The sequence below is a fragment of the Schistosoma haematobium genome, chromosome ZW (genome assembly GCF_000699445.3).
Source record: "Schistosoma haematobium chromosome ZW, whole genome shotgun sequence".
In the NCBI taxonomy this organism is placed as follows: Eukaryota; Metazoa; Platyhelminthes; class Trematoda; order Strigeidida; family Schistosomatidae; genus Schistosoma; species Schistosoma haematobium.
The window spans coordinates 32,116,216-32,139,235 of record NC_067195.1 but is presented as its reverse complement, the minus strand read 5'-3'; the positions used below and the strand labels follow the sequence as shown (position 1 = coordinate 32,139,235).

Genomic DNA, 23,020 nt, shown 5'->3' with positions numbered 1-23,020 from the left:
ACGTTTCAAAAGACTAGATGTACTAAGCTTACTCATAAGTTTTATAGATCCATGATGCTAATTCATCGTCTTCAATGAATCCATTGCTATTAGTATCAATTTTTTTGAAATACATATGAAGCCGATCCTCAAAATGCATTTCTGGAAAGACAGATTCGGGAATACGATGAACTACAAAACAAATAAACAAGATGGTCAAGTTAAATCATCTTCATTAAAAAACTACAGAACCAACTTGTAACATCATCAGATCAGTAGTAACCGAAGCAAAGTTTTGCGTAGAGGTGAGGATGTGATGGGCTAAGTGTACTATCAAACTAACAACCTAATGTTTATTTACGAAACTCGACAAGTTCAATAATATAAACTGACAACACTGAAGGTCAGGCTAATGCATACGAACAAATCACAAACTTTAAAATCTTTACCACAATACATGTAGTTTACTACCTTAAGATGCGAAATTATTTACTAAAGATTTTAGTTCTAATCCTTAAACAGTGTAATTGTTATAGCTGAAAACCCGCCACCCCCAGGATTTTCAATTTCCTTAATCCTTATTCTACTGTTTGTGCTGTCGGTTGCTATGACAATTCGAGCCACTGAAAGTATCTATTATGAACTAAACAAACTAACTTGCTGCAACTAATTGATTAAGTATGATGCAAAAGCTGAAACCAAAAACGCTATGTGATATATATTTCATTTTTACCATGAGTCTTGATATTCTTTTACAGTAGTATGCAAATTCGATACAACAAATACAATTTTTCAACCATAATCAGTGTTAAGAATAGAGCGAATACATGATTCGGTTATTAATTATATTTTTCAGTCAAGTTAGTTGCTTTACTGACTTGGGGAATCCCATACACAAATTAAATTATTGACTAACTACTAGTTCAATTCATTCAAATTTATTGATTGACTAAACTTTTAAAATGACACGCAATTTATTATTATCACTCTGGATGTCGTTTAATTAGTGGTTGATGAATAAATCAGCCTGCTCCTACAGACTTGTTACCTTTCTTGAATTGGAAAAGTAGTCTTGTTCCGTTTTATTATGAAAGTAGACGTATTTCGCAGTCACGGAAAACAGCTGATCAATGACAGAAATCACTACTTAGCTTAAGCCACAACCTTGACGAGCCAAGCTTGTTTCAATACACTACAATCAGGATAGTAACGATTCAGGATCAGCTTGTGATAAACCATAAAACAAGGTACGCTGAGAGAATGTACTTTCTTTTGGAATAGCATGGTCACTATAGTTTACGAAACAGGACATTACAGACAATCGAACCAAACAAGTTTGCTGAGTAAGAATTATCTTTATTCTTTATGACTTTTAAAAACTTACCTCCAACAAAATGGGTATCTAATTTTTCGTCATCGCATTGAACAAATGAGTATAAGAACCAGAGGAGAACCCAAGTCATTACAGACTGACCTTGGTTTTTTCTATTGAAGACTGTAACTTCAATATAATGAAATCCAGAGACTATAATGATGTAGTGAACAAAGAAATCTAGGATGATCTAGAAAAAGGCCAAAAGGTTAAAAGTTAGATCAAGGTATCTTGGACAACAGAAAGCTATATTCTCTTATAAAATGAAATGCATACAAACTGCATCAATAACCATTGGATAACCAAAGGTAGGTAGATCGATGGTGTTTAATTAATTGTGAAGGCAATCAGCAGCTGAGTATAAGAACCGTTGTCACTAATATGCTGTAAACAAAGGTGATACTTTCTACAGGCATTCATCAGATGTTTCGGAACCAGGGAGATATTGTACAGAAATATCATCTTTTTTATAACGTTATAATTCGGAAATATAAGGATAGGAAAGACAGTGAAATTAATATACATAACGTTTCCCAACATTTTTCCGAGGCTTCTGGTTGCTCAGAAACAATTAAGCTTCATGTTGACCACCTGGGAACTTAAATTATTCCGAGTAAAAATTAGATTTCAGTATATCAGTTTTCCTAGAAACTTGCTAAATTATCAAGTTAAGATATAACGCTTTATAGATATAGATTTGTTTCTCTACCATTCGTTTTACGTATCACAAATCTGAAGTTTGTTGCGTAAGTGCAGTGATTTTAATACAAATATATTAGTTAACACTTCACAAAACCCGGTTATTTCCCGTATACAACTTCAGACCTTAACCAGACAACAGAGGAGTGGGTCTAGCTACTTGTACATTGAGACAGTTAGTGTTTTCATGAGATTTGGTCGGTATGGATTTCAAAACCCAAACTATTACGATAAGAGGTTGTCGTTAAGTAATGGCTTCTGAAGAAGCGAAATTGTGGAAGAAGATAAGTACGGACAATAGCCAAGCTGTTCGAAAATTAGGTGGTTTCAGAAAAATAAATGGAAGTGTATATGGAATAACGTCAAAACTACGCGACACAGGGAAGATCAGATTCCACACAGTACCACTTCAAGACTTTACTCACTTTTTATAGAATTGCCGAATGATGAACCTAGTTTTCGAATCGTCACAACAGGGGCTTGAGCATCTAATGTGGGGGAGGGCGAGAGTTTGTATCCCATTGAATTAAAATGTCCTAACAAAAATTGTGTCAAGCTTCATAACTTTCTTACGTGGGACAACCCAAAATATCGTATCCAGACATTTATCCTATGTCTGTTAAATAAAAATCAAACTTTGCAGCCTCCCATGTAAATGAATACAATTTTACTTATTCCATCGTAAATCGAGTGACGATCTTATATTCGCATTACAAGTAATGATAAAATACTCTGGTGTTATTACGTTCGACTGAATTACATTCTCAAAGACTAATTATGTACGAAAACAATACGAAAAACCCGAAAAATCATTTGTTAATAAATTGTAAGTAAGAATTCTATCTCAGCTATCAGAATGTTAACTGAAGCACTCTACTCAAGCAGACAAGGTGAGACCCGTTTGTGAACATTTTTAAAGAGGAATTGACCTTTTATACGAAGATATACTGCAATGAGAAATAAAGAACCTACTTCTCTTACTAAGTAAAGGATTTTTATGTGTAATAATTGTTATTAAACAACAGTTGTGACACAGTAAGACCGCAGTTTACCGAAATAAGCAGGACTGATCAGTATATATAATTCAGCAAATGAGTGATTTAATATTAACATATCCCACATACTTCACACTTGTGTGACGCACGCTCTGACTTTTGCGGTATCTGTAAACTGTGTCCAATAACTGTTTGAAGAATAGTAGTACAACAACAGCTTCTGAAATGACCAATAGGAGTAGGAGATAAAGTTCACTAAACAGTGAAACGTAATCTAATGCACAAGCATGAATAAGAAACACAAAAAATAAAACATGCCACTTATCCAATTTCTTTCATTGTTTTTCAGTTTTTCTTAAAAATACCTACTCGCAGAGTAGGTATGTGTCTTTTAAATGTGGGAAGACGAGAAAGCAGTTGCTTTCTAAGGGTAAGGGTTTCAAGTTGTCCATTCTGACTTTTGAGTTTCGTGTTTATTGGAGGTGTAGTATTTTAAACCATGTGGTCCATAATGGAGTATAAATCTCAGATAGTAACGTAGTATTATGTGTAATGCTTGCAGCTTCTTTGCAGTAGTTGGTTACGCATTTTCTATTGACTTTTCTGGAAACTGGATATTAGCAACAAACTTTAGTCAGCCTATCTATGATGCATAATAGAATGGTGTATTATACACTACGGTTGTAACCGACGTATGTTTGTGTGGTAGTTATCCGAAATGATAGTTGCTTTAGCAAACTTGAGATCGGGAAACCTTCGGAGTTTTCTGCGATTTCAGGACAATACTGCAACAGCAAAACCTGTAGCGGTAAACGGTACGTTTACCTTAACGTGGGTTTACGCAAACCCATACACTGGATTTTCGTTGTTGCAGATGTTTCTATGCCAATCATTGGTATGGACCTTCTACAACACCACAATCTGATCATCGATACGCGCAAACGGAGGCTAGTAGACGGGAACACTAATTTGTCCGTTTGCGTAACTTCTTTTACTGGTTGTAGAGTATCCCCAGTCACAGTTAAACATATGATAGACCCACTCTATCAACCACTACTCGATAAGTACCCTGGGATACAACAAACGCAACCGAGATTACCGTGTGTAACCAGCAATGTTACACATCACATCACGACTACAGGACCACCTGTATTCTCTAAAGCACGACGACTAGCTCCTGAAAAGCTAAGGTTGGCGAAAAACGAATTCGATCACATGATGGACTTAGGAATCATACGACCGTCAAGTAGCCCATATGCATCTCCGTTGCACATGGTCCCTAAAAAGGACAGCAACGATTGGCGTCCAACTGGTGACTATCGGCGATTGAACGCGAAAACCATTCCCGATCGTTACCCGTTGCCTCACATTCACGATTTGACAGCTACCTTGAAAGGTACAACTGTCTTTTCGAAAATCGACTTGGTTAAAGCGTATAACCAAATCCCTATGGCTACTGACGACATACCGAAAACAGCTATCATAACTCCTTTCGGACTCTATGAATTTTTGCGAATGCCTTTCGGTCTAAGGAATGCTGCTCAAACATTCCAAAGATTCATAGACGACGTTTTTCGAGGTCTCAACTTCGTACACGCGTATGTTGATGACTGTCTAATCGCAAGTCCGGACAGAGAAACACATCTCAAGCATCTGGATCTTGTTTTCGAACGACTTCAAAAACATGGCATTACTGTAAACGTTCAGAAATGCCAATTCGGAACCGACTCGTTAGACTTTCTGGGACACACTATCGATGCTCAAGGCATTCGACCTCTTAGGACCAAAGTGGCGGCCATTCTGGATTACCCAGAACCGACCACCGTCAAGCAATTACGCACGTTCAACGGCCTGGTAAGTTTCTATAGACGTTTCATACCCAAATGCGCATTACTTATGAAACCTCTGACCGACCAACTTCGTGGAAATGCGAAATCCATTAATTTGGACGACACCGCACGAAAAGCATTCTCCACAGTCAAGGAACTGATCGCTAAAGCAACAATGCTCGCACATCAGGACACCCGAGCACCCATTAGCATCGCAGTAGACGCATCCGACTCAGCAATCGGAGGAGTCTTACAACAATGGGTTAACAACTCCTGGCAACCCTTGGCATTTTTCTCTAGAAGGTTGCTAGACACCGAATCGAGGTACAGCACATTCGGTAGGGAACTCCTAGCTATGTATTGTGCTGTACGGCATTTCCAACACTACATCGAAGGTCGTGAATTCACTCTTTTCACTGACCATAAACCGCTCACTTTCTCGTTAAGCTCTCCTTCTGACAAGTACTCTCCCCGTGAGTCTCGACAACTGGACTACATTTCGCAGTTTACTTCAGATATTCAACACATCTCTGGAGCAAACAATGTAGTTGCAGACGCTTTATCTCGTATAACTTCCTTGAACAGTTTCCAAGGAATCGACCTTCTTAAACTCGCCGAGCTTCAAAAAGAAGACAGTGATCTTCAGCACGAGTTATCGTCCACAACCCTTAAACTACGCATCAAACAGATGGGAACAGGTAAAGAAACCTTACTTTGTGACACATCTACAGGTAGGGATCGCCCAATCGTGCCGAAACATTATCGACGCAATGTCTTCAACACATTGCACAAACTTTCGCATCCAGGTGTTCGTGCAACCATCAAGCTTATAGCAGAAAGGTTTTGCTGGCCTGGAATGAATAAAGACGTGAGGGAGTGGGCACGCTCCTGTGTAAGCTGCCAAAAATCTAAGGTTATCAGACACAATAAATGTCCCTTAGGCTCGTTTAAAACTCCCGATGCCCGTTTCGACCATGTTCATCTGGATTTGGTAGGACCTTTACCAGATTCAAATGGATACTCTTATCTCTTAACCTGCGTTGACCGTTTCACTCGATGGCCAGAAGCAGTACCTATCAAGGACAGCACTGCTGAAACAGTGGCCCGCACATTCGTCGAACGATGGGTAGCAAACTTCGGTTGCCCTTCAACCATCACTACAGACCGCGGACGTCAGTTTGAATCTGATCTTTTCCGTCGTCTGACCACACTTTTAGGAATCACTCGCTTCCGAACGACCGCCTACCATCCACAAGCAAACGGGTTGGTAGAACGTTTTCACCGACAACTGAAAGCTTCGCTATCAGCAGCAAACGTTTCACAGTGGACCGACGCTCTTCCACTCGTCTTACTAGGTATCCGCAATGCAGTGAAAGCTGACATTGGATACACTGCGTCTCAACTCGTTTATGGAACGACACTTCGACTTCCAGGAGAATTCGTGGATCCTTCATCCTCTTCAATGAACATGGATCTAACCTCCTACACGAACAGGCTTACAAACGCAATGCGTTCAGTTAAACCTGCTTTCACTCGACCTCAATCAACTGATGTTTTCGTTCAACCTGGCTTACGATATAGTACACACGTTTTCATTCGTCGAGACTCGCATCGACGACCATTCGAATCAGCATACGAAGGACCCTTCAAAGTTCTTCAACGTGAATCTAAGTACTATATAGTCGATAAGAACGGAACAAACGATAGCATCAGCATCGATCGCTTAAAAGCAGCGTATTTAGAAGGAAATCCTATCCACGTCGATTTTCCTTCGGTACAATCGAACGACACGACTCCGACACTTACAATACCTCATCCGACAACCAACACACACGATGATACTTCGACAGTATCCGAAAATAAACTTAAAACGACGCGTTCTGGAAGAAGGGTGAGATTTCCAGAACATTTAAACGACTATTGCACGTAAGGCACTTCTCGACATTTTATATTATTTTTAAAAAAAAACAATTTTAATATGCTTATATATTTTTATTTCTATTTAAAAAAAACAAAACAAAAAAACAATTTTTTAATGCTATTACGTGTTCATGAGTTTATTTTCCATTTTTTTCCGCCGACATTGTGTTTTTACGCACATACGAGTGTATTTCGACATGCACTTACATTTTCTTTTTTCTTTTCCAGGACGGCTGGAAAAGAACGATGACGTTTATGAGGATCCGAAATTTTCATTGTACATTTTCTTTTTTACTATGTTGTACCTCCGTCCCATATAGTAAGGAAAGACGACCAGACGCTGCTAAATTTAGTAAGCTATCAGAAGAGTGTTTACCAACGACAAACTCGTTGGGTTTAAACTTCTGGCTGGCCACGTCTTAGGGTCGTCACTGCCCCACTAGGGGGGGGAGTGATCTGTAGCGGTAAATAAATCCCCAAAATAAATAGCATTAAGTTTTCGACATTGGATGCTGACCATATGTTTTAGTGGACTCATCTAGCTGAAGGCGCTCGGTCAGGCATCCGCACCAGATCACGTGTGGTAACGCCGTGCTCAACATCAACCGCAATCGCTAGCCAGATTAGATCAGAGAATTCCGATATATTGGTCATCGCCAAATATACTCTTCCGGTCTCCTCGACTCTGTCTTTTGATTTCTCTTGGTGGGAACGAAATATATTAGAAGGTGTTACTGGTAGAAGCGTTGTCAAACACTGAATACCTGTGACATCAACAAACCGAAGACGGCTCTCCGTCTCTATTTAGTTGACGAAAATCTTCAGCACAAACACCCATTATGAAGACTTTGAGATCGTTTGCAATTATTTGGAGAGTTACAGATCAGGCAATCATATTACGGAGATCACCAACTTCGTTTGGGTTCGCAAAAAACTCTTCATTTCAAGAGCTCTTACGATATCCGGAATCTAGTCGTCAGATGAAGGTAATAAGTTGACTGAGTTAATTTGAAAACAATCAAGAATGATTGATAACTATATGTGTGAGTTAACTATTCGTTGGCTCAATTAAAATTCAATTTCGACAATGTTATCCATGGGATTGGAAAGGATAGTCAAAAAATGCTTGCGATGTAGAATACCAGGCAACATCTGTTGATTTTGAGACGAATCAAATGATTGAAGAGTAACACATATCTATGGACTAGGGAATATATGCCAATAAACATCGTCTTAAACCAGAATCATAATGATAGTTATTATTGTTATTAGAGAGCTAACTGATAAAACAGTACTGCGGCGAAACCACTTCAAATTTCTTGAGAGGTGCAACTATATATCAGTTTCAACAGTACTTATGTTATGTTCGCCATATTTAAACGATCCTATAGTATTTAGGGGAACATTAAATGGACTTTATAGAAAAACGGAAGGAAAGGAAAATGGAATGTGTGAATAATTTAATAATTATGTCTGTGAAGAAGAAAGATAATTAACGTTACCATGTGTATTACAAGAAGAACTTGAAGGTAAATCAGCAATGTAGTAGGATTTTATGATAGAATATGAGTATATACATGAACAGTTTAGAATGAGGCCATAAAAGTTTTAATTAATCTCAGAGTGATCGCCAATTATCAACTATTTGTCAGTCGTAAAGATAAAATGAATCTGAAACACCAAATTATTTAGTGAAGTTTATTTCGAAGGAATACGTCTTTTGATGTTTCTTATTTTGCGATAACTTAAAATGTCCCCATGAGATCAGTCAATTTAGGTCATCAATTCTTGGAGACTGTTAAACGAAGGTCAATTCGTCTCTCAGGAATATTCTTCATATTTCATTGATCTTGCCACAGGTTTATTTTCTGTTCTTCGTAGAAAATGTTAATAATCATTAACAATGACCACAAATTTTGTGAATCCCCGAATTTTTAAATTCGGGCTTCATTATCTCCTGGGTATCACCAAAAACATCTTGATACTTATCATTATTTTGTTGACCGAAGACTGTAATGCGTTTTATATAGGTTTCAAGGTCCTGAAGAAGCGAGTGGATTAAAACCTCATGTCGATCACCTTTATAAACTGTATTATGGTGACAAACGCTTGGTCACTTTTGCGCCTAGAAAGTGCTCCTTCAACAGAACCACCCTTATTTATGAGTTATCAGATAGCATCACAACCAACACAGAAATATGCCACTGTTAATTAAAAGAAACGAATAGCTTTGTACAGGATGCAAAGTTTGCTGGAGGCAGTTATCAACAACAGCCAATTAAACGAAATTGAAAACATCTTCAGATGTTCAGTTCCAACAGAAGTCCGAATATCAATGTCAGAAATAAATATCCAACGTACATTTCATCATCCTGCTTCACACTATCATTCTATCAACTCCAATGCAGGAATGGGTACCAGTTAATTAATCCCCAGAGCGAAATGAGAAGTATAAACTCCGTTGACAGCTAAACCAGCAACAGATACAGGTACGCCTTTAGAAACGCACGTAGTTCACTTTACCTCAGTTTTTCTCTCCGTTTTTTCGTATAATTTTGTTTTTCAATTTACTCGGCAGCTCGTATTTGTCAGGCACTCTACTCTATTCAGGGAGTCACAGGTCTTTGAAAGATAGACTTATTGGATGTTGCCATCGAAACGAGATATAACGCGGTACTGCTGAAACCACATATGTCATTCAAACGACCTCTTTCAGCGTTTGCAGGTTCATTCTGATCGAGTAATAGACAAATTTGACTACGTATTTCGAAAATCCAAATATTAAGGTATACCGTGTTTCTGAGGACTGCATTCAAGATTTTACTGAAGTCCTAAGCACTTGAGGACATTTTAACACTAACATGCAGTTTGTATTTTGTTGTATTAAACATAAGAGCAAAATAAAGGACTAGTTATTTTGATATCAATCAATAGACGCTTATGTGTCTTTAGATTATATGAGCAGCGACCTATTTTCTTTAACCTGCAACAGATTGTATATTTCAAGGGATCAGGAGTGAGCCCAACCGGCATCTCGTAAATCTAAAAGATTTACATTCCACAGATATTGTGATCACAGCTGATTTAAGTGAACAAGTCGGGTTCCGAAGTATAAACGAGATATACCTGTACATATCCATGAACAAATTTAAAGGCACAATCATCACTTCTCACTAACCGTGTAGCGGTAAATAAATCCCAAAAATCAATACATCTGTAGGTCTTCGACATCAGTCACTTCTCGATATTTTACCAAACATATCTCTGGACCCCTTCACTTATGATTCGAATAGGTTGACACGTTTCCACTATAAAAGGTGTTACTGTACATGGTGTTGTAAAACTCTGAATACTTGGGGTATCTTTAATCGAGTTCAGCATTGGAGTTAGGTACGTATGCAATCAGAAGTATTCGAAATGATTTGCCAACTAAGAACAGTTCCACCTAATATAGGTAGAACTAGATGAGCACCAATAAACTTCTTATATTTGGCATTCGTAACAAGTGTGCAATCAAAAACAAGGAAATTACCAAATAGTACAAATACCATAATAACCACAGCTTAAATGAGAATCTAGATATATACGAACTACTAGATGTATTCTCCGTGTATCCATCATGTATCTATTTGGCTGTGTACTGGGTGTAGAACATGTATGATCTAGAACGTAACCATTAGCATTAGGATCAAAGACGGACTCACTTGGGTCCTTGTAACTGGTGTTATTGGCGTTCGCAAGAAACATAGACTTACCAATATTTTTGGGCGGTTAAAGATCAGTTACTTGATGGCGTTTAGCCTCGGCAGACTGCAAACGTTACATGTCCAGACGAACACATTTTTGTTTAAGCGATTCTATTATCAATACCAAAGAATAAGTTTATCACCAGCAATTCTGGTGGGCTTAATCATATTATTAGAATTTAATTATTTCAGCCCCCAAAGGCCCTGGTACGGTTGGGCGTGAGGAGAGCCCAGTCTCCCTCTCGAAATGCTCTCACGTGGCCGTGCGTATACAGCCTCTGCCAGGGAACTCCTGGCGGGGGGGGTATTTACGAAGTTGAGAGGGCGAAAAGCAAATATCCGGCGCTCTACCCGGGCCGGTGGGTCCACCTAGGGGAGTTGGGCAACTCTGAGTCCAAACCAATGGTGTACGTGAGCTCAAGGATCCCGAGGGAGCAAATGACGTATGAACCGATCGTTGGTCACCGACTAGCATGGGACTGCATCTCCAGGGGCTGCTCCATTACTTTGTGGGTCAGACCTTTAGGTTGAAGGCCCGGGATGTGGCCCCTAAGGAAATCACTTGCTTCGGTCTGGTCACCCGGGCAGTGTCACACCCCTTACCCAATTAAAATGAAATGAAGTGTAGCACATATATATCTGGTGCCCTCTTGTACCAATATTTATGTGTCCAAATAAACAAGGATTTCAACTTTTCGGTTGAAGTGATTGAATTGATACTACTAGTGTCAACAATAAGATCATATAAAACATCTGATGTGGGAAAATTAATCAAAGTTGTAAATAATGACAATATGTGATTATTAGAACCACGGGACTCAATCAAATCCGAATCAAAGGTTTTATCACAATTTAGTAGTAGTTCTTTGAGAGCTGCGTAGGGAAATGAAATAGGCCTATTTAGAGATGTTAGTTTTTAGCGAGCTGTAGGCATCCTTTCGTATAAATGTAAAAAAATGGGCCACAATTTTATCATGCTTAACATAAGGTCGTAGGTAATTACTTAAAACTTTGCAAACTAGTAAGTACTAATTGACTATATATGGATCGTGTGCTACACTTAAGACTGGCCACTGTCTGAAATGTGAAGGAACAAGACACACGTATGCTAGAACTTACTCTCTGAAATAGAAGAACAAGATCTCTACGATATCTTATTCGGCACTTATATTTTGCGACGTATATTCCGTAAAATAAGGATCAGAGCACAATCTTTGCAGTTGAACATATGTAACCACTAACAAACTATTATAGGCATTTTAATAGTCATTTTTATTTATTATATGCAAATGTATGCATTCTCTAGTTTAAACAAACGAAAGGAAAATATCTAAATATCTCACGGTCAAATTCCCTACTGTAGTGGGAATATAGCACTGAATAGATAGGTCACCGTCACTAAACAAGATAGGTAAAATTTTCATTAGAATCATGATAATTGGTTTAGCTTCAATTAATAATACATAGCAGTTTTTGGCTGAAAACTAAATGAAGTATTTAATTACAGCTGAATTATTTGGTTCGGATATTTGATTTGATTAATATAATTCACACAACGTAGTAATGAATGGTTGATGGAGTCTTTAATGACAAAAACCAACGTACAATTATTCATGAATCTTCTTAAGGCTAAATTGAACTCCCTACCAATAAAAAAACGATGGCGAACAGTTGTAATGCATATAAATAAACCAAAATATTACGGAAGAATCAAAATCTATAGAAAAATTTACATCACACGTGATAAAGTGAGAACACATAATTTAGAGAGTAACTATTAATAAATGTACAAAGTAACTAGTATTGAAACTGATTTTCTTATCATATACGTTCAGCCAAAAAAATACTTGCTCGACAACCCGCTTTAATTATTTGAGACATGATATTATAGAAAGGAGCCTGCAATAAAACAAAAGATTCTAAGACAACATGACAAGAGTACAGTTTAAATCATAAAAAAAGATTAAATTAAAGAGGTAACTATGCTAAGTATGAACTGTCGTTTAAAAAAATAATTGAGTGTCTGAAAACACCTTAAATAAGACTAAACTTAGCAATTAACAAATATGTCAAAGAAATTATAAATTGCAAATCGCAACCCTTTAGGCAGTCTGTCAATCATTTTGTTGGATGGTTATCAGACCAGTTTTTACATAACACTAGAACTTTTCTATGAAGTCAATAATTTGATCAACAGTCTTATCACTTAAACCCTTTTATTAATGCTATGGAGCTGTATTTGTTATTCAATTACACCTAAATGGTTTTACAGTAGTAAGACTGTGATATAATCATTATGTCCTATTACCATATACATAAGAGTTTTAAACGGATATTTTTAACTTTAAATTGGATTCATCTACAGCTTCACATGCAGACAGTCAGCTACAACGTAGGACCAGGCACATTTATGCATCGGTCCCAGTTGCCACACCTCATTACCACAACAAGATGGACACCGGATTCATAAAAGTAGTTGGTTCAGGGGTGGTAATATATAGGAGAAAAATTGCATATAAGGATATAGTACAGGAAGAAAGAATTAGTTCGTAGAAAGAATTAGTTCGTAGAAAGAAAGATATGAAGCGATTTTAATCTCTTAGTTTAAGGGAAGACAGAGAGTGTATACACCTACGCCATTGTGATCGATTCTGAGCCATGTCACCAAGAGTCTCCAACCATCGGTTACGAAAGTCACGCGGACACCAACCAACTAGTCTGCATCTACCAACATGGCTCAGACTAGAGGTTAGTGACTTCAAGCACTGATGCCACGTTTTGGTTTGGCCGCCCCTAATTCTCTTCCAACCATCTCTAACACCCGTTAGCATTGCACGTCGTGGTAATCGGTGTTCAGGCATACGTAACACGTGGCCCAATCATTTCAGTCGATGAAGATTCACAACCTCATCAACTGATTTATCATCATTCCCTAATACCATGCGTCTAACCTCACTACTACTTACCCGGTGATCCCAACAGACGCCAGCAATATTTCTAAGGCATCTGTGGTCAAACACTAGTAGCTTACCAGTGTCTTCTACTCTTAATGGCCATGTTTTGCTGCCGTAAAGTAAAACAGAACGGACTGCCGCGCAGTATACTCGTCCTTTTATTGATAGACGGATATCTCGCCTTCGCCAAAGGTGACGTAAGTTGGCAAAAGCCAAGCGAGATTTCTAATCTGTGCTGAGATTTCGTCCGATACCGGCCTATTAGGGCTGATCAGAATTCCAAGATAAGTGAAGTTGTCAACGCGTTCGACTACTTCACTCCCTATCCTCAGTTCAGGTGTTGACGCAGGCCAGTCCTGGAGCAACAACTTGTATTTAGAGGGAGAGAAGCGCATTCCAAACATCCTGGCATTGTTGTTTAGTGCTACCAGAAGACTCTGCATTTTGTCAGCGTCTTCACCAAACAGGACTATGTCATCTGCGTATTCTGAGTCGATAAGTGGACCTCCTGGTAGGAGATCAATACCCGAGAATTCAGTCGATGAGAATGGTATTTCCATCAGTAGGTCTATGATGAAGTTAAACAAAAATGGAGAAAGTGGACAGCCTTGACGGACACCACTTGAAGTTGCAAAAGTAGATGACAGTTCGCCATAAGCTCTGACTCGACTAGTAGTGTTCGAGTAAAGAGCCTTCACAAGGTTTATGTACTTCTGTGGTACGCCTTTCAATGACAGACACTGCCACAGAATCTCGCGGTCTACCGAGTCAAATGCTGTTTTTAAGTCAAGAAAGATCACTACTGTCGGACGCCGATAAGTATGCCTGTGTTCTAGAACCTGACGAATGGCGAATATGTGGTCGATGCAGCCACGACCAGGTCTGAAGCCAGCTTGATTCTCTCGTGTTCGCAGTTCACGAGTCTTAGTTAGGCGTCTGATAATTATCGAGGCTAGTATTTTAGATACTATATTTGTTAAACTAATCCCTCTATGGTTGTCACAGGATGATTTTGACCCTTTCTTATATATTGGGACGATAAGTGATTGTGACCAGTCAGATGGAATAACGTCTAACTCCCAGATCTTAGCTAAAATATTAGTCAACCTAATCGCTAAAATTTGACCACCATCCTTAAAGACCTCTGGAGCCAGTCCATCTGGACCAGCTGCCCTTCCTCGTTTCAGATTAACTATAGCCTTTTGAACTTCTGCTAGAGTTAGGGGACCTACTTCAATGTTCCATTCACACTGTCTGAGAATGGAGGGTAGTTGTAGAGTAGCTGAAGGCCAGCTGAACTGTTCTCTGAAATGTTCCGCCCATCGTTCTAAACGTCTGGACTGGGAGCAGATGAGAGTATCGTGTTTTTCCGAAATAATCTCACTTACACTTGACTTATTAATTCCAGTTTCTTTTATTAGTCTGTAAAGCTGTCTTGTGTTCCCTATAGTCGCCGCCTTTTCCATCTCTTTTGCTTTCGTTGCCCACCACTGCTCACAGTCGTTTCTTAGACTTTTTCTTAACCTAGATCTGATTTGTTGTCGCTCTTCATCATGTTCGGAACCTGATGGGATGAGTTTACGAGAATCCATCAGTGCAATGGACCTTGAAGAAATCCATTGGTTCTTTGTAACCTTGTGGTTTAAATCATTAACAGAGGTCACTGCTGTTTCCACAGCTGCTTGTATATCTTTCCAAGCAACATCTGGGTCAGCCTCGTTTTCAGAACCACCTAAGTGTAACCTCAGTTGTTCCTGGAACCTACTTTTGGTTTTCTCGCTACTCAATTCAGTTCTAATGGGTCTTTTTAGTGTGGCTTTTTTGCGTCCAGTGAGGCGCAAGCAGATGCGTGCTCGTATTAGGGCATGGTCGGAGTCCAAGCGGGTACTCCAGAATGAGCGACAATCTTCTACCGACCCTCTCCAATGATGACTGATGGCAATATGGTCTATTTGAGTCCATCGTTGGTTTGGTGTAGGGGGTCGCCATGTTAGACGATGTCTCTCCTTATGCTTAAAATTTGTGTTTGCTAAAAATAAACGATTGTCTGAGCATAGTTGCAGCAGACGATCACCATTATCTGTTCGCTGTGCCGGTATACTAAAATACCCACGTAAATGCCTTTCTGTTTGGTTTAAACTACCTATCTGGGCATTAAAGTCACCTGCTACGAGTACTATGTCTGAACGTTTAGCTTTCTGAAGAAGTTCAGATAGCCTTCAGTAAAATTCATCTTTCATTTCATCTGAGCTGCAGTCAGTGGGAGCGTAGGCAGGAACGACAAAAAGGCAACGACATGTGTCTCTATCCTTCCGAGTTCTTACGGAGCCGTTTAGCCGAACAGCACATAGACGACTGTTGACGAGGATCCACTCTAATGGTGCTTGTTCCGCCCTCATGCTTAGTGCTATCCCTACACCTGCCAGTCCACGAGAGCTGGCCATCGCGTCACCAGATACACGGAGGGTGTATCTCGTTGGCTCTCCGTTTTGCCGAGATGAGGTCAAGTGAATGACCACACTGGAATCCTGTATGTGTGTTTCGGAGAAACAGCATACATCAATGGTACGAGATTCTAGGGTTTTAGCCAGGGAAGCCTGCTGACCGATTTGACATAGGGTGCGTACATTGAAGGCTCCAATGTGTAGTGTGGAGCGAGGTTTCAGTGGACCTAGGACAGTGTTTTGAGCACTAGAATCGTTGGCTATGGTGACACTTGAGGGGGAAGCCGAAAGAAAAAGTTTAGAGTATGAAGTCGATGTAGGAGGAATAATAGGAATTAAAGAGGGAGGTTGATTATGAATACAGTGGTCTTGAGTGCTGTTAGAGGTATGAGGGCGGTTATCACTTCCCGGTTGCCCACACCGTGGAAGGGTGTACATTCTGTGTCTTACTTCGATACGTCAAAAGCATATGATTAGGAATTCGTTGTCTCTACAACCACCCAATAATGTACTGACATAATTAGCTTGGATATAAATCAATAAATAATGTCAATAGACGATTAAGTTTGTTGTGCAATATGAAGAAAAAGTTACTTCATTGAAGGGTATTTAACCTAATAAAAAGTGGATAATCTTCCTTGGATTTAATACCATTAATTTAATAACTAGTCAGAAAGTAACTAAAATTACTGACTGCATGACAGATTAATGAGGATTGAAGGACAACAAACTATTTACACTAACCACGAATTGATAAGGACTAATTTTAAACAAATTTACATGATTCTGTTCAATTTCTTATTCTTGCCTCACTTCAAGTTTATAAATAAAAATATGCTAGTGAGGCTAATGTGAACTCAGTGATAGAAGGAAGCAACTTACTCCTAATTTTTGATTTATCCGAAACATACTTGTAAGCACTTACACAAAATAAAAGATTAGCGTTAGCTGAATTATCCAATGAGTTCCATTTATTTACTCATGTTGAGTATATTCCCAATTATACACTGTATAACTGATACCATCATCAAATTATCGTGTTCCATAAAAACATTAAATATCAACTAAGTTTTACTCATGGTTGTTGATAACACCAAAAAACATTTTTGACTAAATGAAAACAATGATTTTTAATAGAAAAAATAAGGAACTACATATTACTGTATGAAAATTCGTATAGGTCTAATATACTTCGTCTTTTCAGAATACCATCTAAGCCCATCGTTATCTTACTGTTAAATTAACGGACAAACGATGAATGAGACACACAAACTATTCATACCTCCCTGTGATGTATAGATATGTGTGAAAGAGAATGATTCATAATAATAAAGAAAGGAGATTAAACTAAATTTTACCATAATCAACCTTTGTTTGAAGAGTTCGAAATTTGAACTACTTAGTCAAAGTTTCAGGTTCATAAGTTATCAAAAACCACATTTGTGGTAAGACGTTAACAGTATAGAAGAAGTAAACGACAGACATGAATAAGACATTAAACAGCTGCATCACCTGTTTAACAATCAAGTTAAAAAATATATACTTTCTACACTATACATAATGTATACTAAAGTAGACTATTTTTGATTTTATTTTTAAATTATACATTCATAATAACTTACCTGTTCAGCATCATGTTCAAGGCCTGTATCACGATGCTCCATTTCTTCATCCCGAAACTGGGCTAGTGTCTAGAAGCATGCAAAACCAATTAAAATATATTTTATGATACTTTACCAATGAGTATTTAAAATAACATAAAGTGGGAAAATAAAATTATGCTGTGCTCTTGGATATTATAATTGCAGGTGACGTTAGCCACCAAGGAAATAGGATAAGTTAAACCAAAACACGTTAGGGTGAATCGTTAAGGGTTTCGACCGCACGAGACTGAAGGCCCTGCGTTCGAATCCCGCGAGCGAGATCGTGGATGCGCACTGCTGAGGAGTCCCACAATAGGACGAAACGGCCGTCCAGGGCTTGCAGGTTTTCAATGGTGGTCTAACATCAATCGGTTCATGATCTTAATCAGGAACTTAACAATCCCCACAACTTATAATTTAATAGTCTGCAACTACCAACGCAGCTCAGACTTATAGTGAATGACTCAGAGGATAAGCAAAGTCCTAGTGATTCAATTATTGTGCCAGCAGAATAGATTATATATTTTGTGGTGAGTAGTATCATGTAACATAACTGAATTTCAAGGAAAAATATGCGAAACAACTTGTATGTTTTGTAGTCTGTAGTTAGTATATTTTGTAAGTGGTCTTTGAATCAGAGACACTTAATACTTAACATCCATGCGGTAAACCAACCAATTAAATGTCTTGTATCAAAATACAGAAATATTTTGGAGGAGTTTTGTTCTCTGAGCTGGATGGTTTGGTCGTGGAGCTTTCATCGTTATTCTGAACGACATCATCAGCAGCATAAAATTCAGGTAGAAGTGAAGTGTTCGAATTTATCCATATTTGGCTCATAGCTTGTCCTGTAGACCTCGGTCTTGATTGGTTATTGTTCACCCTTAACCTTTCATTGTTTACCTCTTTATTTTGATTATATTGGCCACTGATTTTATTCCGATATACTTGAGTCTCCAGTTTTCTTGTGTTGGTTCTGGTCCTATATTTGCCCATAATTTTTCTGATTGACTGGTAAATTGGATGGATTTCAATGTGTTTGTTGATGGCTGATTAACCTGAGTGCCAAGCTTCTAAAATTCTCTAGTGTTCTTAGAATTGCCTCTATGCAAGATCTCAGCGTTTTCCCAGTCGAATGTCCGTCCACAGTTGTCCAGAAGCATTGATATAAGCGAGGATGTGTCATGGCGTTTGACCGCTAATTGATGTTCATGCAGGCAAAGATGAAGGTGACGTCCGCTTTGTCCGATTTAGTGTTTTTCGCAGTTAAAACTATTTATTTTGCAGATGATGTTCGGTTTTTCTTCTTTTGTCCTTTCTTCCTTTGATTTGTGTAGGATTGATTGAAGTGATTTTGTTGGTTTGTGTACCACACCTATTCCAAAAGGCTCCAACAATGTCGCTACAATTCCTGATATGCCTTTTACATATGGTAGGATGATCCATTTGTCGGCTTCTATACTTGATTTTGTTTCTACTGAGGCGTTTTGTTGGTATTTTTTGATGAAGTTGGTTAAATAGCCGTTTTTTTGGGAGATTGTCTTTAGATATTAATTCCATTTTTCTGCGCTGCAAGTGTGTTGCAGTGTGTCCTCGCCCTCCTAAACGAAGTTTGTACGCAGTTGATTTTGTGGGCTCTACGGTCGTTGTTACTGTAATTAAGAATTTGATCTGTGTGGGTTGGCTTTCGATACACTTGAGTCTCTAGTTTTGCTGTGCAGGTTCTGGTGATTAATACATCCTGTACCAGGAACAAGAGTTAAACAACAAACCATCAACCTTGGATGTACTCATACAGAATCTACAAATATAAAAATGAAGCCAATGCTAAGATGATTTCAGGCTCCTATTAAACACAAGTAAACTACACATGAAGGACTTCTGCATATGTTTTTGAGCAAAGAATTAGTCACACAAATCTTTTAAATGTTCAAAATTAGGACAATATATTTGAAATTATCTTGATTCGCTTTGACTATACTTGAAAAACCTTTATATCGAAGTTAACAATAATCGAACTCCATTTCGAAGGTGGATAGATTGGACCATACGGTGTACGGAACTATTTTACGGACAACAATTTAACAAGCACGAGATCAGTTGTTATAATATCTAGTTAAGTATAAAATGTTAGGTAGGAATTGTAAGCCGGTTGACTGGATTATCCTATTCTCACTAACTTAGGTGGTTGAAACGTTGTTAGTGCCATACCACAACCTAAAACGATGCACAATGCGAAATGCTACAAGTAGCTAAACAAAGATACGGGACTGAACCATGGATTTAATGAATGATGTACTGAATCATGTCAGTGGATGTAAAATTCCAAGACAGGGTCTGTAATGATCGTAATCTATGGTTGGATAAAATAGTTTAGAATGGTGCACTTGAATTTATTACCTCTCTTTTTCTAGATCTTTAATACTACGTTTCTCCAAACTTTCAATACTTTTATCGGTCCCTTTTAAATCATGTTTCTACTATAAAGCTTTACATTGAATTCGACATTATTTCCCACCTATCTTTGTTTGTTTAGCAATTTCCTCTCTTGATGTTATGTGGAATGCAGCAACTCGGATCGATGAAAATGTGCGCCAGGCTCTACGTTCTTCATAACTGATTAACAAGAAAAGTAGGATCAAATTACACTATTGTACACCAACAAATATATAAAACCAAACAGTAAACTATCCAAATATCAACTAACCTGCAGCAATTCTTGATAGGTTTCAGGGTCACTTTCAACAAGCTCACGAATTTGATTGTTGTAGTGTTCAGAAATCACTGACTCGACAGCAACGGTACAGGCCATAGCACATTTCGAACCCAAAAGCGCACTTCCCACACCTAGTGTAAACCCAGCAATGCTCCACAAAGGCAAAAGTAATGTAGGTCTAACTCTATGAATAGGAATAAGTTCCTGGAATTTTTTCAAATGTTCCACTTCTTGATCATGCATTTCCTATGAATAAAGTACTAAATTATCACTACAGCTTTGCAAACACTTCATGTATTATGAAAATACAAACTAGAATATCTAACCACCAGTGTTGGACATTACTAAAAAAACATGGGACAACTTGGAAAGACAAGAGCAATCTAAAATAACTCAGAAACACGAAAATTATAACACACCGGTGTTATAACTCTGTTTTCCTACGGTTATGACCCAGCTATTCCTATTGCTTAGTATTCTCGGACACCGATTCACTCGACAAGTCCCCAAATCAGAACACGGTTGAACAGGAAGGAGATTATATTCCAAATAACAAGGTTAGATGGAAGCAAGATGCAAGCCAGAAGCACAATAGGGAAAACGTCAGTATATTTATAGTTTTTACATAAGAAGATTCCAGAGTATTCTCCAACTATCGACTAGTGCTGATTGGATAAGAATTAGCCAATCAGCGTGCACCAAAGCAATCATGCATTGAGCATGCTTTAATCTAGTCTATGTCCCGCTAACAACCAGTTAAATGACTCTTTTTAAAAGCATGTATATGACTAGTATCTTTGGGATTTCTTGTGATGAAAGTAACATAAATAAAAGCACCTGAAAGCCACATATTGAATATAAACTCAAAAAATTATGCTTTTATCGTTCAGTAATCATGATATAGCATTATTGCCATGCACCTAAAGATATCTTGGAATTCGAACGAATACATCAACAGATGAGTTGACTTTCTCAGACAGGCCCGAAATTCGGAACTAAGTATTCTTTAAGATGCAATGATGCCCTAGTACGGCAGAGAGTGGGGAGAGTCCGCTCACCCTCTCGAAATGCTCTTACATGGCCACGTGTATATAGCCTCTGCAGTTAGTCAGCTACAACGTAGGACCAGACACATTTATGCATCGGTCCCAGTTGCCACACCTCATTACCACAACAAGATGGACACCGGATTCATAAAAGTAGTTGGTTCAGGGGTGGTAATATATAGGAGAAAAATTGCATATAAGGATATAGTACAGGAAGAAAGAATTAGTTCGTAGAAAGAATTAGTTCGTAGAAAGAAAGATATGAAGCGATTTTAATCTCTTAGTTTAAGGGAAGACAGAGAGTGTATACACCTACGCCATTGTGATCGATTCTGAGCCATGTCACCAAGAGTCTCCAACCATCGGTTACGAAAGTCACGCGGACACCAACCAACTAGTCTGCATCTACCAACATGGCTCAGACTAGAGGTTAGTGACTTCAAGCACTGATGCCACGTTTTGGTTTGGCCGCCCCTAATTCTCTTCCAACCATCTCTAACACCCGTTAGCATTGCACGTCGTGGTAATCGGTGTTCAGGCATACGTAACACGTGGCCCAATCATTTCAGTCGATGAAGATTCACAACCTCATCGACTGATTTATCATCATTCCCTAATACCATGCGTCTAACCTCACTACTACTTACCCGGTGATCCCAACAGACGCCAGCAATATTTCTAAGGCATCTGTGGTCAAACACTAGTAGCTTACCAGTGTCTTCTACTCTTAATGGCCATGTTTTGCTGCCGTAAAGTAAAACAGAACGGACTGCCGCGCAGTATACTCGTCCTTTTATTGATAGACGGATATCTCGCCTTCGCCAAAGGTGACGTAAGTTGGCAAAAGTCAAGCGAGATTTCTAATCCGTGCTGAGATTTCGTCCGATACCGGCCTATTAGGGCCGATCAGACTTCCAAGATAAGCCTCTGCCAGGGATGTCCTACTCACTACCTTCTCGTAGCAGGGGTGTTGTTTACGAAATTGAAAGGACGAAAAGCGAACTTCCGGCGCTTTAACCCGGTTGGTGGGCACAGAGCCCACCTAGGGGAGTTGGAAAACCCTGATTCCAAACCATTGGTGCACATGAGCTCCAGTATCCTGAAGGAACAAATGGCGTAGGAACCAATCGTTGGTCACCGGCTACCATGGGACTGCATCTCCTTACGTTGCTCCACTGCTTTGTGGATCAGACTTCCAGGTCGAAGACTCCGGTTGTGTCCTCCTAGGAAAACCACCTGCTTCGGTTTGGGCACCCGGGCAGTATCACGGCCCTCAAACATATCAAATGACATTTGTGTGGCGCATATGTATTTGGTGCTTCCTTGTACCAATATCTATGTGTGGCGAGACTCTAATTTATGGACGAGCCACTCAGAGGCGTTTTAGGGATTTCAAGGTTACGGCGCAAACTTCAGTGCTTAATGCTAACGTACGATCGGTTCTTAGGGAATTTTGTAGAAAACGTGATACTTGAGCGGTTATATCAAATAAAACGGCGGGACTATAATTTGTGGACGAAACAATCAGGTATAAGATAATAGATCTCCGTTTGGCTAAATAAGTTTCTGGCATTATAGCTGATGTCAGTTCGTGATGAAAGCCCCATATATAATTCCTAACTAAGGCAAACTACGACAATTATTGAGAACTGGATAATAAAAGCACCAGTAACACTG

General features: G+C 38.8%; 1 protein-coding gene across 2 annotated transcripts in view; it reads right to left on the bottom strand.

Moving 5' to 3' along the window:
• The window catches only part of COQ7_1 (ubiquinone biosynthesis monooxygenase Coq7), a gene marked incomplete at its 5' end in the record, with an annotated part of 80,815 nt that overhangs the window by 56,859 nt on the left and 936 nt on the right, over positions 1–23,020 (bottom strand). For both annotated transcript variants that reach the window (XM_051218721.1, XM_051218720.1), the window contains 6 exons: positions 33–171; positions 1,364–1,541; positions 3,175–3,233; positions 12,370–12,439; positions 17,561–17,629; positions 20,289–20,543. In XM_051218721.1, coding sequence (XP_051071097.1) covers positions 33–171; positions 1,364–1,541; positions 3,175–3,233; positions 12,370–12,439; positions 17,561–17,629; positions 20,289–20,543 — 770 coding nt within the window. The remainder of the gene's footprint in view (positions 1–32; positions 172–1,363; positions 1,542–3,174; positions 3,234–12,369; positions 12,440–17,560; positions 17,630–20,288; positions 20,544–23,020) is intronic.